The sequence below is a fragment of the Mobula birostris genome, chromosome 4 (genome assembly GCF_030028105.1).
Source record: "Mobula birostris isolate sMobBir1 chromosome 4, sMobBir1.hap1, whole genome shotgun sequence".
NCBI classification, from domain to species: Eukaryota; Metazoa; Chordata; class Chondrichthyes; order Myliobatiformes; family Myliobatidae; genus Mobula; species Mobula birostris.
The window spans coordinates 178,695,847-178,712,736 of NC_092373.1; the positions used below are offsets into that span (position 1 = coordinate 178,695,847).

General features: G+C 42.7%; 1 protein-coding gene across 2 annotated transcripts in view; it reads left to right on the top strand.

The window, feature by feature from the left end:
- The window catches only part of tmem129 (transmembrane protein 129, E3 ubiquitin protein ligase), a 42,625-nt gene that overhangs the window by 16,532 nt on the left and 9,203 nt on the right, over positions 1-16,890 (top strand). Inside the window, exon 4 of one of the 2 annotated variants that reach the window (XM_072256614.1) lies at positions 10,981-11,033. The exons of the other annotated variant lie outside the window; for it this stretch is intronic. Within the exon in view, the coding sequence (XP_072112715.1) occupies positions 10,981-10,986 (6 nt within the window). The 3' untranslated portion in view covers positions 10,987-11,033. Of the gene's footprint in view, positions 1-10,980; positions 11,034-16,890 lie in introns of those variants that run through there. 2 annotated transcript variants of the gene reach the window in all.

Below are 16,890 nucleotides of genomic sequence, written 5' to 3' on the forward strand. Positions count from 1 at the left end.
TCTTATTATCTTGTACACCTCTATCATGTCTCCTCTCATCCTCCTTCTCTCCAAAGAGTAAAGCCCTAGCTCCCTTAATCTCTGATCATAATGCATACTTTCTAAACCAGACAGCATCCTGGTAAATCTCCTCTGTACCCTTTCCAATGCTTCCACATCCTTCCTATAGTGAGGTGACCAGAACTGGACACAGTACTCCAAGTGTGGCTGACCAGAATTTCATAGAGCTGCATCATTACATCGCGACTCTTAAACTCTATCCCTCGACTTATGAAAGCTAACAAACACCCCATAAGCTTTGTTAACTACCCTATCCACCTGTTAGGCAACTTTCAGGGATCTGTGGACATGTACCCCGAGATCCCTCTGCTCTTCCACACTACCAAGTATCCTGCCATTTACTTTGTACTCTGCCTTGGAGTTTTCCCTTCCAAAGTGTACCACCTCACACTTCTCTGGGTTGAACTCCATCTGCCACTTCTCAGCCCACTTCTGCATCCTATCAATGTCTCTCTGCAATCTTTGACAATCCTCTACACTATCTACAACACCACCAACCTTTGTGTCGTCTGCAAACTTGCCAACCCACCCTTCTACCCCCATATCCAGGTCGTTAATAAAAATCACGAAAAGTAGAGGTCCCAGAACAGATCCTTGTGGGACACCACTAGTCACAATCCTCCAATCTGAATGTACTCCCTCCACCACCACCCTCTGCCTTCTGCAGGCAAGCCAACTCTGAATCCACCTGGCCAAACTTCCCTGGATCCCATGCCTTCTAACTTTCTGAATAAGCCTACCGTGTGGAACCTTGTCAAATGCCTTACTAAAATCCATATAGATCACATCCACAGCACTACCCTCATCTATATGCCTGGTCACCACCTCAAAGAACTCTGTCAGGCTTGTTAGACACGATCTACCCTTCACAAAGCCATGCTGACTGTCCCTGATCAGACCATGATTCTCTAAATGCCTATAGATCCTATCTCTAAGAATCTTTTCCAACAACTTTCCCACCACAGACGTAAGACTCACTGGTCTATAATTACCCGGACTATCCCTACTACCTTTTTTGAACAAGGGGACAACATTCGCCTCCCTCCAATCCTCCTGTACCATTCCAGTGGACAACGAGGACATAAAGATCCTAACCAGAGGCTCAGCAATCTCTTCTCTCGCCTCGTGGAGCAGCCTGGGGAATATTCCGTGATAGCATTACGAAGGGCTCAGAACAAATTAACAAGGATCATCAGGAATAATGATTTTAAACTGAGTTAAGGTTTGGTTGAAGTTTATAAAATTATGAGAGCCCTAGAGAGTGTGAATAAGAAAGATTTTTTCTTTATTTGTGTGCTCAGTAGCCTTGCCTGATACCAGTATCCCAAAACAGACACTATTCTGTAAAGCATACACAAACTGCTGGAGGAACAAAGCAGGTCAGACAGCATCAATGGAGGGGAACAATTTCTTCAATCCCACCAAATATCACAACATTTTTGGCATAAGCTGTCGATTCCAATTCTAGTTTCTGCAATAAAAACACACATAGAAAATAAAGGCGTGGATTATTTGCACATTAATACCCCTTTGAGATCCTTACTCCTGCCTTGTCTTAGCACCCAAAGCCCATAGTAACTTGTGAATTCTGATCATCCCAGTTGTCTAACATGGTATTCAAGACTGTATCAAGTATAATTAGCCTCATGGTCTTTTTTAGCACAACACTACAGAGCCACAGAGTAATACATCATGGAAACAGGCCCTTTAGCTCAACGCATCCATGCCAAACAAGATGCCCATCCAAGCTCGTTCCATTATGAAATATAATAAATATTTGACTTGGGCATTGCAAAATAGGATGACACATTGAACTACTTTGATTAAATTAAAGTCTGCCAAAACTTGAACAGACAAAATAGGTAACAGTGTGCACATCTTAATTAATTTCAAAGAGCTGGGAAGATAAGACATTGAGAAGCTGTGAGAGCAATTTTTAGAAATATTTAGATTTAGAGACGTCCAGCATGCTAACAAGCCTAACAAACCAGTGCCACTCAATTAGACCCATGTGACCAATTACCTACTAACCCATACAATTTTGGAACATGGGAGGAAACTAGAGCACACAGAAGAAACCCATGTGATCATGGGAAAGCATAGAAACTCCTTACAAGGACTGACTCCTTACAAATGTTCTGTCCTCAGTGCAGAATGCCTTTCCAAGGGATGGGACTTCCCCCTAAAATGACGGGAATTCATACTTAGTGGCCGGGTCTCTGACTCTGAGTAATGTTACTTTCCTGCAAAAATGAAAACTTCATAAAGAAGCTGCACTTCTTTCAACATTAATTTCCTAGTTGGTATTAGCACAGCAGAAATACTACAGGAAGGTTATGTCCTGTGAGATTGTGTGAAGGTCGAAACACAATGTAAGATGGAAGTGTGCAGAAGACCATGGTAGAATTGTAGCCCACTATATTTGATAGAAAGGAGGGTGAGAGCACTGATATCTTCATTGCCCTCACCAGGTGGTTCAACCTTTCGCTGGGACTATGCTAGCATCCTAGAGGATACCTGTTAACAGGTTCTACCTATCTACATGATTCATGCCACTGCTACTGTTTGCAATTTGTATCAAAATATTTTGTTGGCAGATATATTTTCCTGACAGACATGCTAGGTCAATTGGAAAAATTGAAGCTGCTTGAATGGTGAAAGTCAGATAGCGCAAGTTTTAGATATAGGATTACAAACAGGAGAAAATCTACAGAACATTCACAAAATACTGAAGGAACTCAGCAGGTCAGGCAGCATCTATGGAAAAGAGTAAACAGTCAACATTTCAGGCAGAGACCCTTCATCAGGATTATCCACACTGATGTAATTCTAGTGAATGTCTTGGAGAAGTTCTGTTCATTCTTTATTTGTTAGTCTTAAAGCAATGATTAACATCACCAGCACTTAATGTTCAATGTCCATCTCTGCCTTTAAGAAGTTTGTATGTTCTCCCAGTGACTGTGTAGGTTTCCTCCAGGTGCTCTGTTTTCCTTCTACGTTCCTAAGGCTATATGGGTGAAGGTTAGCAAGTTGCAGGGATTTTCACTGGATGACCAGTCCCTATACACCTCCACCCCCATCAGAAGGGCCTTAAAGCTCTTTGCTTATTTCTGGACAACATACACAACCAGTTCTCTTCTGCCACCACTCTCCTCCATCTGATGGAACTGGCCCTCACCCTCAATAATTTTTCCTTTGGCTCCTTCCACTTCCTTCAAATCGAAGGTGTAGCCATGGGTCCCAGCAATGCCTTCCTTTTCATCAGCTACATGGAACAATTCATGTTCCAAGCCTACACCAGCATCGCTCCCCAACTCTTCCTATGCTACATTGATGACTGCATTAGTGCTGTTTCCTGCACCCATGCTGAGAACATCGATTTCATCAACTTTCCCTCCAACTTCCTCCCTGCCCTCAAATTTACTTAGTCCATTTTTGACACTTCCCTTCCCTTTCTTGATCTCTCTGTTTTCATCACTGGAGACAGTCTATCTACTGATATCTTTTACAAACCCACTGATTCTCACAGCTACCTAGACTATACCGCTTCCCAACCTGTCACTTGTAAAAGTGCCATCCCCTTCTCTCAGTTCATTCGTCTCCGCTACGTCTGGTCTCACGATGAGGCTTTTCATTCCAGAACAACTAAGACATCCTCCTTCTTCAAGAAAGGGACTTCCCTTCCTCTACTATCAGTGCTACCCTCCCCCACATCTCTAACATTTCACGCACATCTGCACTCTCCCTATCCTTCTGCCGCCACACCAGGAATAGGGAGTTAGATATGGCCCTTGTGGCTACGGGGATCAGGGGGTATGGAGGGAAGGCTGGTGCAGGGTTCTGAGTTGGATGATCAGCCATGATCATAATAAATGGTGGTGCAGGCTCGAAGGACCGAATGGCCTACTCCTGCACCTATTTTCTATGTTTCTATGAATAGGGTTCCTCGTGTCTTCACCTACCACCACACTAGCCTCCACACATAATTCTGTAACTTCCGGCATCTCTAAAGGGATCCCACCACCAAGCACATCTTTGCTGCCCCCTACTTTCTGCTTTCCTCAGGGACCACTCCCTTGTCCACTTCTCCCTCCCCACTAATCTCCCTCCTGATACTTACCCTTGCAAGGGGAACAAGTGCCACACCTGGCCCTACACCTTTTCCCTCACTACCATTCAGGACCCCAAACAGTGCTTTCAGGTGAGATGACACTTCACCTGCGAGTCTGTTGAGGTCATCTACTGTATCCAGTGCTCCTGGTGTGGCCTCCTATATATCAGTGAGCCCCGATGTAATTTGGGAGACCACTTTGCCAAGCACCTTCAGTCAGTCTGCCACAAAAAGCAGGATCTCTCAGTGGCCACCCATTTCAATTATACTTCCCATATCCATTCCAATATGTCAGTCCATGGTCTCCTTACTGCTGTGATGAGGCCACACTCAAGTTGGAGGAGCAACAGCCTATATTCCATCTGGATAGCCTCCAATTTGATAGCATGAACATCGATTTTTCGAACTTATGGTAATTGGTCCCCTCCCCTTCTCCTTCACCATTCCCCATTCTTGTTTCCTTCTCACACATTATCTCCTTCCCTGCCCATCACCTCCCTCTGGTGCTCCTCTCCCTTCCCTTTCTTCCATGGTCTAAAGTCCTCTCCTATCAGATTCCCTCTTCTCCAACCATTTATCTCTTTCACCAGTCAGCTTACCAGCTCTTTACTTCACCTCCCTGCCTCCTCTCCTGGTTTCACCTGTCACCTTCTACGTCTTGCTCCCCTCCCCCCACCTTCTTATTCTGACTTCTCCCCTTCCTTTCCAGTCCTGATGAAGGATCTTATCCTGAAATGTCAACTGTTTACTGTTTTCCATAGATCTGGTCTGCTGAGTTCCTCCGGCATCTTGTATGTGTTGATGTGGGCTTGCTACATTGGCACTGGAAGAATGACAACACTTACAGGCTGCCTCCAGCACATCCTTAGACTGTGTTAGTCATTGATGCAAATGACACATCTAGTTGTATGATGTATATGTGACAAATAAATCTATTCTAATCTTTAAAGTTAGTGTTACCTCTCTACAACTATTGTTTGTCCTGCACTTAACAATTTGGGAAAACATTTAATTGGAGTAGAGGGAATGCTATTAGACAGGAACTTGAGAACATAAATTGGGAGCAGATGTTCTCAGTGAAATGCACAGCAGAAATGTGGCAAATGTTTAGGGAACATTTGCATGGTGTTCAACATAGGTATGTTCTGTTGAGGCAGGGAAAAGATGGTAGGGGAAAAGAAGCATGGTGTACAAAGGATGCAGAAAAACTAGTTAAGAAGAAAAGAAAAGCCTGAGAGGTTCAAGAAACTAGGTACTATTAGAGCTCTAGAAAATTACAAGGGTGCCAGGAAAGAGCTTAAGAATGGAATTAGTAGAATAGAAGGGGCTATGAAAAGGCCTTGGCGAGCAGGATTAAGGAAAATGCCCAAGGCATTCTACAAGTACATGAAGAGCAAGAGGCTGAACAGTGTGAGAATAGGACCAAACAGGTGTGATAGTGGAAATGTGTGCATGGAGCCGGAGGAGGTAGCAGAGGTACTTAACGAATTCACCAGTCAAAAGGACTTTGGCAAAGTGGGGTTGACTTACAGCAGACTGGAATGCTTGAGTGCATAGATATTGAGAAAGAGGATGTGCAGGAGCTTTGGAAAGGCATTAAGTTAGATAAGTCGCCGGGATCGGATGAGCTGTACCCCAGGCTACTGTGGGATGCAAGAGGGGAGACTGCTGAGCCTCTGGGGATGATCTAGGGATGGGAGAGGTACCAGAGGATTGGAAGGTTGCAAACATTGTTCCCCTGTTCAAGAAAGGGAGTAGAGATAACTCAGGAAATTATAGACAGTAAGTCGTACTTCAGTGGTGGGCAAGTGTTGGAGGTGATCCTGAGAGGCAGGAGATATGAGCATTTGGAGTGACTAAATCTGAGTAGAGATAGCAGCACAGCTTTGTCAAGGGCAGGTAATGCCTTACGAACCTGTTTGAATTCTTTGAGGATGTAATATAACACATTGATGAAGGTAGAGCAGTGGATGTAGTGTATATGGATTTCGGTAAGGCATTTGATATGGTTTCTCATGTAAGGCTCATTCAGAAAGTAAGGAGACATGGGATCCCAGGAGACCTTGCTTTATGGATTGAGAATTGGCTTGTCCACAGAAGGCAAAGGGTGGTGTAGATGATTCGTATTCTGCACGGAGGATGGTGACAGTGGTGTTTCACAGGAGTCTGTTCTAGGACCCCTCTTCTTTATGATTTTTATAAATGACCTGGATGAGGAAGTGGAGGGATGGGTTAGTAAACTTGCTGATGACACAAAGGTTGGGGGTGTTGTGGGTAGTCTGGAGGGTTGTCAGGTTACAGTGGGACATCAATAGGATGCAGAATTGGGCTGAGGAGTGGCAGATGGACTTCAACCCAAATAAGTGTGAAGTGATTCATTTCATTAGGTCAAATTTGAAGACAGAATATAATATTAATGGTAAGAATCTTAGTGTGGAGGATCTGAGAGACCTTGGGGTCCATCTCCATAGGACACTCAAAGCTGCTGCGCAGGTTGACGTTAGGAAGGCGTATGGTGTGTTGGCTTTTATCAACCGTGGGATTGAGTTCAAGAGCCGTGAGGTAATGTTATAGATAACATGACATTAGTTAGACCCCACTTGGAGTACTATGTTCATTTCTGGTCACCTCGCTACAGGAAGAATGTGGATACCATAGCGAGAGTGCAGAGGAGATTTACAAGGATGTTGCCTAGATTGGAGAGCATGCCTTATGAGAATAGGTTGAACTTGGCCTTTTCTCCTTGGAGTGACAGAGGATGAGAGGTGACATGATAGAGATGTATAGGATGATGAGAGGCATTGATTGTGTGGATAGTCAGAGGCTTTTTCCCAGGGCTGAAATGGCTAGCATGGGGGACATAGTTTTAAGGTGCAAGGGGATGTCAGAGGTAAGTTTTTCCACAGAGAGTGTGGGTGTGTGGAATGCACTGCCAGTGCCGGTGGTAGGGATGTATACAATATCTTTTAAGAGACTCTTAGATAGATACATGTAGCTTAGAAAAATAGAGGGCTATGCAGTAGGGAAATTCTAGGCAGTTTCTAGAGCAGGTTACATGGTCGGCACAACATTGTGGGCTGAAGGGCCTGTAATGTGCTGTACATTTCTATGTTTCTATGCAGGTCTCTAATTAGTTGCAGGTTTTGTGAACTTTGTGCCCCATTCATCACTCTGCTCAGTGCTAGATGCCATCATATTCCTAGCTCTGCTGGATTGGTCGATGAATTTACATAGGGTCAGCAGGCAAAGTTTTGAAAAAGGGCCATGGATGTGAAACGTTAACTGTGTTTCTCTCTCCGCATATGGTGCCTAACCTTATGGATGTTTTCAGCTTTCTTCAATAACATCCCTGTGCGGCGTGACATTCTACCATACAATATAACAAAACTCAGTGGGTACTTTACTCGATGCCTCCTGTACCTAATGAGGTGGCCGCCGAATGTACGTTCTTGGTCTTCTGCTGCTGAGCCCCACCACCATCAAGGTTCCAACGGGTCGTGTGTTCACAACTGCTCCTTGGACACACTACCGCTGTAATGTGTGGTTATTTGAGTTGCCACTGCCTTTCTGTCAGCTTGAACCAGTGTGGTCAATCCCCTCCGATCTCTCTCATTAACAAGATATTTCCCCACAGCTCACTAGATTTTTTTTCTTGTTTTGCACAGAAGTCTCTCTTGAGACTGTTGTGTGTGAAAATCACAGGAGATCAGCAGTTTCTGAGATACTCAAACACCCTGTCTGGCACCAACGATTATTCCCTGGTCAAAGTCATTTAGATGGCATTTCTTCCCCATTCTGTTATTTGGTCTAAGCAACAACTGAACTTTGACCATTTCTGCAAGCTTTTATGCATTGAGTTGCTGCCACACAATTGGCTAATTAGATACTTACATTAACTAGCAGGTATCCAAGTGTATCTGATAATGTGGCCTCTGAGTGTATTAGTCATTATTGCTGTAAAATTCTTTCATTTTAAATAGAAATTGAGGTGACAATCTCAATGGCATTGCAAGATCAATCTTTTTATTCATTAAGTATACTTCAAAGTTCCTTAAGGTTGTTATAGCCTGGGTGGTAATGGGGACAAGCTCCCACTACCTATTGAATGCTCCCAATGGCATGCACCTCAGGGAGCCTCTGACAACCAAGTCCAGCTCCTGGCCTCCATGTGTGGCTTAGCTACTGAGCCTGGCAGAACTGCTTTTACTGACAGCAGAAGGGGCAAAGCCGAGTTACTGGCACCTTAAAACCAGTCGCTTCAGGCAGATGGGGCTCGTCAGCCATGGTTGGCAGCTCATCTAGGAGAAGGAAAACTGATCTCAAACCTCCACTGTCTTGTGGCTACACCCACTCATGGGGAAGGCTGTGGGAGTAAACCCTGAGGGAAAAATCCAGAGTTGGAGTCCCTAAAGCAGTCCTACGTTGAGTTCAACGCTGACTGGCAACTCCTGTGATGCTTCTGCACCAAACTGTATTGGCCTCTGCAGTTCCTTTGAAGTATGGTGAGACGAGGGCTTCCGTTGGCCAGGATCGACCATGAACATTGCGTTCTGGCCGTCTAGATACGCAAGCCTGGGAAGTACAATATGGAGAGCAAACTGTTGCCCATGCAACAAGCTCCCCCTCTCCATGCATCTGCCACAGCTTTTATGGGTTTCAGATTTTGTTTCACCTGACATTTTGCTGTGCAGTTGTGGGAAATGTTATAGCCTTCAGTACAGCCAGCCTGAGTGAAACCTAATTTTGGTTTGTCACCCACAGCCGAAGTGTGTAACTTATAACATCCACTTTAGCAGATGCAAGGCTGGAAACTGAACTCTATTTGAAAAGGCAAGTCTATGGTCTTACACAGGGGCATTACAGTTCTGGATAGCCGAGAGGCTTTGCAGACTAGCACAAAGTCTTTTCATCTGCATGCTCCACTATTGCAGAGGAAGCCTGTGTGGCACCAAGTTGTGGGTGGGATGCTGGGTTGTAAAGAAGTGGGGGTTAGAGAGTATTGTGGTGGTATGGTTAGAGGAGATCGTAAGAGATAGAGAAGATCAGGCTGGTGAGAGTGGATTGGCAGGGGTAAGAACTTAAGGAGTAGGAGCTGCATTACCTTTCCCTTGGTACACTACCAGGTGAGAAAAATGCTCTCATCATCTATCTCTTTCAAACATACATGTTTCGGTGAGACCACCATATACTCTGAATTTCACAGAGTATCAGTCCACCCCACTGATAAGCCAACTCACCTTTCTCAGATCCCTACGTCACAGAAATCAGCCAGTTCGATTCTCTGAAAATCATATTAAGAAACAGCTATGAGCACTGGATACAGCAAGGACTAAGGGACTAGACAGCATCCTATTTGTAGTACAGAAGACCTTCACAGCAGAACTAGTTATGCCTCCAGCTAAGCTACAACAGTGCAGTTGCAACACCGGAACCTTCCCATGAATGTGGAAGATTGCCTTGGTCTACTCATTATATCATGTAGAGTTATCATATAAATATGGTAGGGTGCTTCCAATGCATCGGCAAGTTTGCGGCACTTGGAGGTTCATGGCAGGGAGAGTTTCTCCCTTCTGCTGCCTGTCAATCGGGACTTTGAGACTTTTTTTTTTACCATGCCCATGGTCTGCTCTTTATCAAATTATGGTATTGCTTTGCACTGTTGTAACTATACGTTATAATTATGTGGTTTTGTCAGTTTTAGTCTTGGTTTGTCCTTTTTTTTTGTGATATCACTCTGGAGGAACATTGTATCATTTTTTAATGCATGCGTTTCTAAATGACAATAAACAAGGACTGAGTGTCCTTATAATCTAATCTAATAAGGTAAAAAAGGGTGCCAAGGGAAGAATGATATCGCTGGGTGATGGGCGGACTATTCAAATGTATTGGAGTGGGATTGCAGCTATCTGAGTTTACTAACAGAGAAATGAAGGGTCAGAATATAGTGTGAAAAATCTCAGTTCTGCCTGCAAATCTCTGAGCTTCAATCCATTAATTTCTTCTGTTTTTGGATTTGAAAAGGATGCTCCCAGGATTGGAGGACCTGTGTTATGGGGCAGATTGACAAGGCTAGGTCTTTATTCCTTAGAATGTAGGTGACCTTGGAGAAATGTTTAAAATATTAAGAGGCATAGATAAGGTGGAAGGTAGCAGTCTTTTTCCCAGGGTAAGGGAGTTCAAATTACGGGGCATAGATTTAGGGTGTAAGGGAAAAGGTTTCGAAGGGGCCAGAGGGGCAAATTTTTTCATGCGGAGCATGGTGCGTATGTGGAAAGAGCTGCCAGAGGAAGTGGTTGAGGCAGGTACTGTGGTATCATTTAAGAAGTTCTTGAACAGTGGTATACAGTGGCAGGGTTATAGAGAGACGGGCAGATCACAGGAAATTGGGATTAGCTCGCTGAGCACTGTGATCAATATGGATTCATTCGGCTGAAGGGCCTATATCTATGTCTTATCGTTCCAAGACTCAGTTTGGACAACAGCAAATCAGACAGAACCTAAATATTTATTGACATCATAATTTAAACAGGAATTACTGAAGGTAACAGAATTGTCCTAGAATTCTGTGTAAGAAAAATGGTAATCTGACCCCAAAATATCACTGTCGACGGAGTTCTAGAATATAAAATATTACTTTGTTTCCATTGTTGCATTATTCTTTTGGATTAAGACCCTTGCATGTCTTTATTTAATGTAGCAAAATGAATGCTACCATTTACCATCTGATTCAAGCAAACTAAAAGTCAAAAGTATTCGTTAAGATCATCAGCAGGAAATGTGGCTAGTCGCAACTGTTTCTCTCTGACTAGAGTTAAACAGGAAGCAGAAGAATTTGAAGGCAAAAGGAACAATGCTTCGCTGTGTCTGAGGAGCTTCTAAACTGTCAAGATATGGAGCTGAGTTCCTCCAGTCTCTACAGTAAACTTCTACCCTTAATTCAACTCATGCTTCTTCTATCTTGCACGGCTATTGCAGGTAAGAATGCAGTTGATTTCAATATTTTTAGATTGTGGATTTTTAAAAATTACTGATAATACCAATGATCATTGGTTGCTGGTACCTTTGATTTAAGGAGGAACATCTCAAGTAGGCTTAAGCAGAAGGTTTAGATCTGTAATGTTACATTCAAATAAAAACTAAATGTTAGGGATAATCCACAGTTAATGCAGTATCGGTGGATAGAGTAACAGTCTACTGGAGGAACTCAGCAGCTTCTGCTGAGGAAAAAATAAATGTTGATGTTTTGGCTTGAAACTTTGCATCAAGTTTTTCCCCTTCACCCCAACAAATGTTGCTCAAGCCTAGCAGATTGTTTTTTTTTGCTCCAGGTTCCAGTCAGTCCCTTGTGTCTCTATAGATTTCAGGTCAATGATCCTTTATCAAACTTGGAACATAGAGAAAGTAAACATATTCTATGTCATAGAGAAGACGAACAATGGAGAACAAAGTAAATGCCCCGACAAAGGGAGCAGGAAGGGTTTTTAAAGACCTGCTGAATATCACCATATTTTGTTTTAATTTACAGTTTTCAGCATCTGCAGTTTTATCTGAATTTGTGCTACATTTCAAAACTGCTCATTAGGCTTCAAGTTATGTTTGATGGGCAAATGGAAACATCATATTTGGCTACATGATGAACTGTGGACACGTATAGAATTGACCATCCCATAAATAGAGTTCTGGTTTTGATGCACGAACGTTCCAGTTCATCAAATATGCAAATAATTTTATATTAACAGGTGGTGGATTTTTAGTTACCATATTATTCATTTTCAGGACGTCGGCCATGCACTCAAGGCCAACATTTATTGCCGTACTTAATTCAGTATTTCTCCCCTCTTGAGTCTTTTATTTTTGACACGTGCCAAGGTACAACAAAAAACTTGCATTGCATACTATCCATACAGATCAATTCTTTAAAATGCTACATTGAGGTAGTACAAGGTAAAACAATAACAAGATGCAGAATAAAGTGTTAGAGTACAGAGAAAGCACAGTGCAGACAGATGGTAAGGTGCAAGATACATTGTGGGATTAAGAGTCCATTTTATTGTACTGGAGAAACACTCAGTAGTCTTATAATGGCAGAACAGAGGCTGTCCCTGAGCCTGGTGGTACATGCTTCCAGGCTTTTGTATCTTCTGCCCGATGGGAGAGGGAAGAAGAGAGAATGCTCAGTGTCTTTGATTATGTTGGCTCCTTACTGAGGCAGAAGTACAGACTGAATCCATAGAGGAGAGGCTGCAGAAAAGAGTGCATAAAAGATTTACAAGGACATTGCCAGGACTCAAAGGACTGGGTTTTTGAGATGATCAACAATCTAAGACGTTATTCATTGTGCAGAGGAAAAAGGATGGGTGATCATAGGTATAAAAAACCATGAGGGGGCATATATAAGGGTGAATGTGCAGTCTGAGAGGAAGTCGTTCAGTCTGGTACCTTTGCAACATTTATAAGGCATATCCACAGATGCATGAATAGAGAAGATTTAGAGCAGGGGTACCCAACCTTTTTTAAGCCATGGATCCCTACCATTAACCGAGGGGTCTGTGGATCCCAAGTTGGGAGCCCCTGGTTCAGAGGGATATGGGCCATTTTCAGACAAATGGAACCAGCTTAGATGGGCATCTTGTTTGACGTGAATGATTGGGACCGAAGAGCCTGGTTCAGTGCTGCATGACTCTACGAGCAGCCTTGTTGAACTGCTGCAAATCTGGTGAGGATTGTGGATTTGAGGGCTGCTGTTCAAGTATCACGGGAAAGTAACTGAAGCGCATGTTGCACCTGGAAGAAAAAACGGCAACTGATGTGCTCTCCGGTGGAAGGACTAGATGGTTAGTTGTTGCGAGTGGAATGCCCACCTAGTGGTCTGTGTATCCTGCCTGACGTTGAGCTCCCTCATATAGGCAGTTGGAGGATATTCTACCCCACTCCTGAAATGTGTCTGCAGATTGTGGAGAGAAATTAGATTTTCTACCCACTTTGAACTGCTCAAGGAGCCGTAGTTTTTATTTGGCCGGTTCAGCTAAGTTACCAGCCCCCTAGAGCTGAAGGTTGTGAGCACAGTGATAGAGATCTTCTGAAAACCAATCAGATATAATAGCAAAGAAATACAGACAGCCTCAAAAATTTTTATACGGTATATAAAGTTCAATACAGATACATTTTCTTTTTGCACCAAAATAGGGACATCAGTACTTGCTGATGTCAATCTGACTGGCAAGAGAGTGAAGCAAGTCAGAATGAGTGAGTACAGTACTAAATTTGTAACTTTTAGATAGTCAGTTTACAATCCAAAACTAGGGAAATGAATCTAAACAAGGGAGATTATGTAGGAGTGAGACGTGAGTTGCAATGCTAGGTTGTGGAGTTTCATTAAAAGGCATGATATTTGATGGGTAATAGGTGACATTTAAAGCAGAAGTACAGGAACAGTGACTGTTATAATTCCATCCTTGACTAACCTTAAAATGCACAAGGATACATAACCCAACTTTGGCTAATATTAGCTACAAATTGTATTAGATCCAGTGAAGAGTAGTTTTGCCAGACTAAGTTGCAAACCTAAGTATTGGAAGTAGTTTAGGTTTCAGCTAAGTGAAAAAAATAATTAAAAGGGCACAAGTAGGCACTGAGAGTATACTTGCAGAGAACATAAAAGTAGACTCTAACAGTTCCTCCAGGTATCTAAAAAGAGAAAGTCAAAATGATGTCAAACATAAATCGCCAATAAAAATGGGAGAATTCGTCATAGGAATTGATGGATGAATTAAATGGTTCCACTTTGACAGAGGAGAATACAAGTAAACCCACAAAAATGTTAAGGAACCAGGAATCTAATGAAATTGGAGGATTAAGAACAAAAAGGAAAGAAACAGTGCTGATGAAATTAATGGCACCCAATAGATCCCCAGGACGTGATCACTTGCAACCTAGAAGACTGAAGGTAACCATTAGAAACAGTGGATGCAGTAGTAATCATTTCCAGAGTTCTATAGTTTCAGCACATTGAAAAATGGCAAAAGTAACTGGTGGATATTGCAGGGATCAGTGTTTGGGCATCAGTCATTCATAATATTTATCAATGATTTAGATGAGGAAGAGAATGTAATATTACAACTTTTGCTACTGCCCTTAAACGTAAGTGGGATTATAAATTGCGAGGAGGATGCAAGGGGTTTCAAGGCAAATTGGATAGACTGAGTTAATGGGCAAGGACATGGTGGATGTGGTATAAAGTGGATAAATATGAAGTTAGCCACATTGGTAATAATACAATGCAGGTACATCGTATTATTTAAAGTGTTATAGTGGGAAGCATTGATGTAGATATCCTTGACGATGAGCCACCAAAACAGATCTCATGGCAGGCAGTTAAGAAGGCAAGTCTTTTATGACTTTCATAATGGAAGGATTTGAATATTGGAGTAAAGATGTCTTGGTACAATCATAAATTCCTTGGTGATACCACAAATGGAATATTGTGAACAGTTTTAGTCTCCTGAACCACATACAATAAATAATATATAAGCCATTGAGAGAGAACTAGAATGATTCTGAGAATGGTAGAACTGTCATACAAGGATAGATTTTATTCACCACAACTTAGAAAACATGAGAGGACAACTAAATAAACATTCAATACTTGCAGGCAATAATAATTGGGCATCTAAAGGATTTTTCCCCTGGCTGGCACACCTAGAATGAGAGGTCACAATGTCAGGTACAGTGCAAAAGATTTAGTACTGAGCTGAGGAAGAGACCTCTCCTGAAGAAGGGTCTCAGCACAGAATGTTGACTGTTTATTAATTTCCATGGATGCTGTCTGACCTGTTGAGTTCCTCCAGCATTTTGGGTGTTGCTGAGGAGACTTTTCACCCAGAGGGCGGTGAGCTGTGGAATTCACTGCCACCAGGCTTACTGGGATCGAGCCTCAATTTTATTTTAGAATGAAATAGATATGTTTGCGGATGCAAAAAACATCATGGAGTATCGGTATCAGGAGAGAAGAGGACTGTGGTACTGAAATAGATGATAAACACAGCTGGTACTGTTCTATATTCTATGTCTTCAGCACTACAGCAAGCATGTTGCCTGGTCCAGATATTTTCAACTATGCCTTGATATCTCGTACAGAGAACCAAGTTGGTCAAAGCAAGGCTTCTGTGATGGCGAGATATCAGGGGGAAGTCGAAACGGGTTACCTATTCAGCACACCTGGCTGGAAATGGTTGCAAATGCTTCAGCCCTTCCCTTGATCGTTATAATCATTCAGCACGTGGACAGTTTTCTCCTGCTTGTTGTCTATTTGTCTAACACACCTCAAAATATGATTTGGCACATAGAACACAGAACAGGTACAGTGATGTTGTGTCAAACTAATTCAATTTGTAATAAAAAGCCCAACAAAAGTAATCAGTCTGCACAACGTCCATATCCTTCCATTTCCCACAGATTCACATGCCCGTCCAAGAACGCCTATATTGCACTTGACTCCACCACGACCTGTGGCAGCTTACTCCAGGAAACAACCACTCTTACATTAAATGAATGCTCACTGGAATAAGACCTTTCAACCCTGGAAAAAAGATAGCAGCTATCTATTCTCCCCGTGCCTCTCAGACCTCCCCTCTGTCTCCACTGCTCCAGAGAAAACAACCCAGGTTTATCTAACATCTCCTTATAGCAGATGCCCTCTAATCCAGATAGTATCCTGGTAAAATTTTACTGCACCCTCTCCAAAGCCTTGACATTCTTCCTATAATGACACAACCAGAATTCAATACAATACCCCAGATGCAGCCTAACACGTGTTTTGTAAAGGTGCAACATAATTTCCCGACTCTTGAACTCAGTTCCTCGACTAATAAAGGCAAGGATACCAAGTGCTTTCTTTACACCTTATCGACATGCAGCCACTCTCAAGAAGCTATAGACTTGAACACCAAGATCCTTCTGCACGTCAGCACTGTTAAGGGCCCTGTCATTAACAGAACACTATACCTTTACATTTGATCTCCCAAAGTGCATAACCTCATAGTTGGACTGATTAAATTCCATCTGCCATTTCTCCACCTATATCCTGCTGTGTTCTTTGCTGGTCATCTATGTTATCCACAACACCACCAATCCTTGCATCACCTTCATTGACTGGTAATAAAACAAACAGCTTAGGACCCTGTACAGATCCCTGCAGAACACCATGAGTCATGGAGCTCCAGACCAATACGCTCTTTCTTCTATTGGCAAGCCAAGTGGCCTAAGCACCTCAGATCCCATGCATCTTAATCTTCTGGCTGAGCCTCCCATGAGGGAACTTGTCAAATACCTTACTAAAACCCATGTAGGCAATATCCACAGTTCTACCTTCATCCATTACCCTTGTCAAAAACTCAGTTAATTTAGTCAGACATGACATTTAGTCATGCCCTGCACAGTGCCACACTGACTGTCCTAGTTATGTTTTCCAAATGCTTAGATCATATTCCTAAGAATCATTGCCATTAACTTTCCTTGAACTGACTTGAAACTTACCAGTAAATAGTTTCTAGGATTATACCTATTTCACATTGGCTACTTGCCAGTTCTTCTGGATCTGGTCTGTGGCTAGACAAGAGAAGACACAAAGTTATCGGTCAAGGTCACAGCAATCTTATCCCTGCCTCTCTCAACAGCTTGAGATATATCCCATTGGGTTCTGGGGACTTAACCACCTTAAT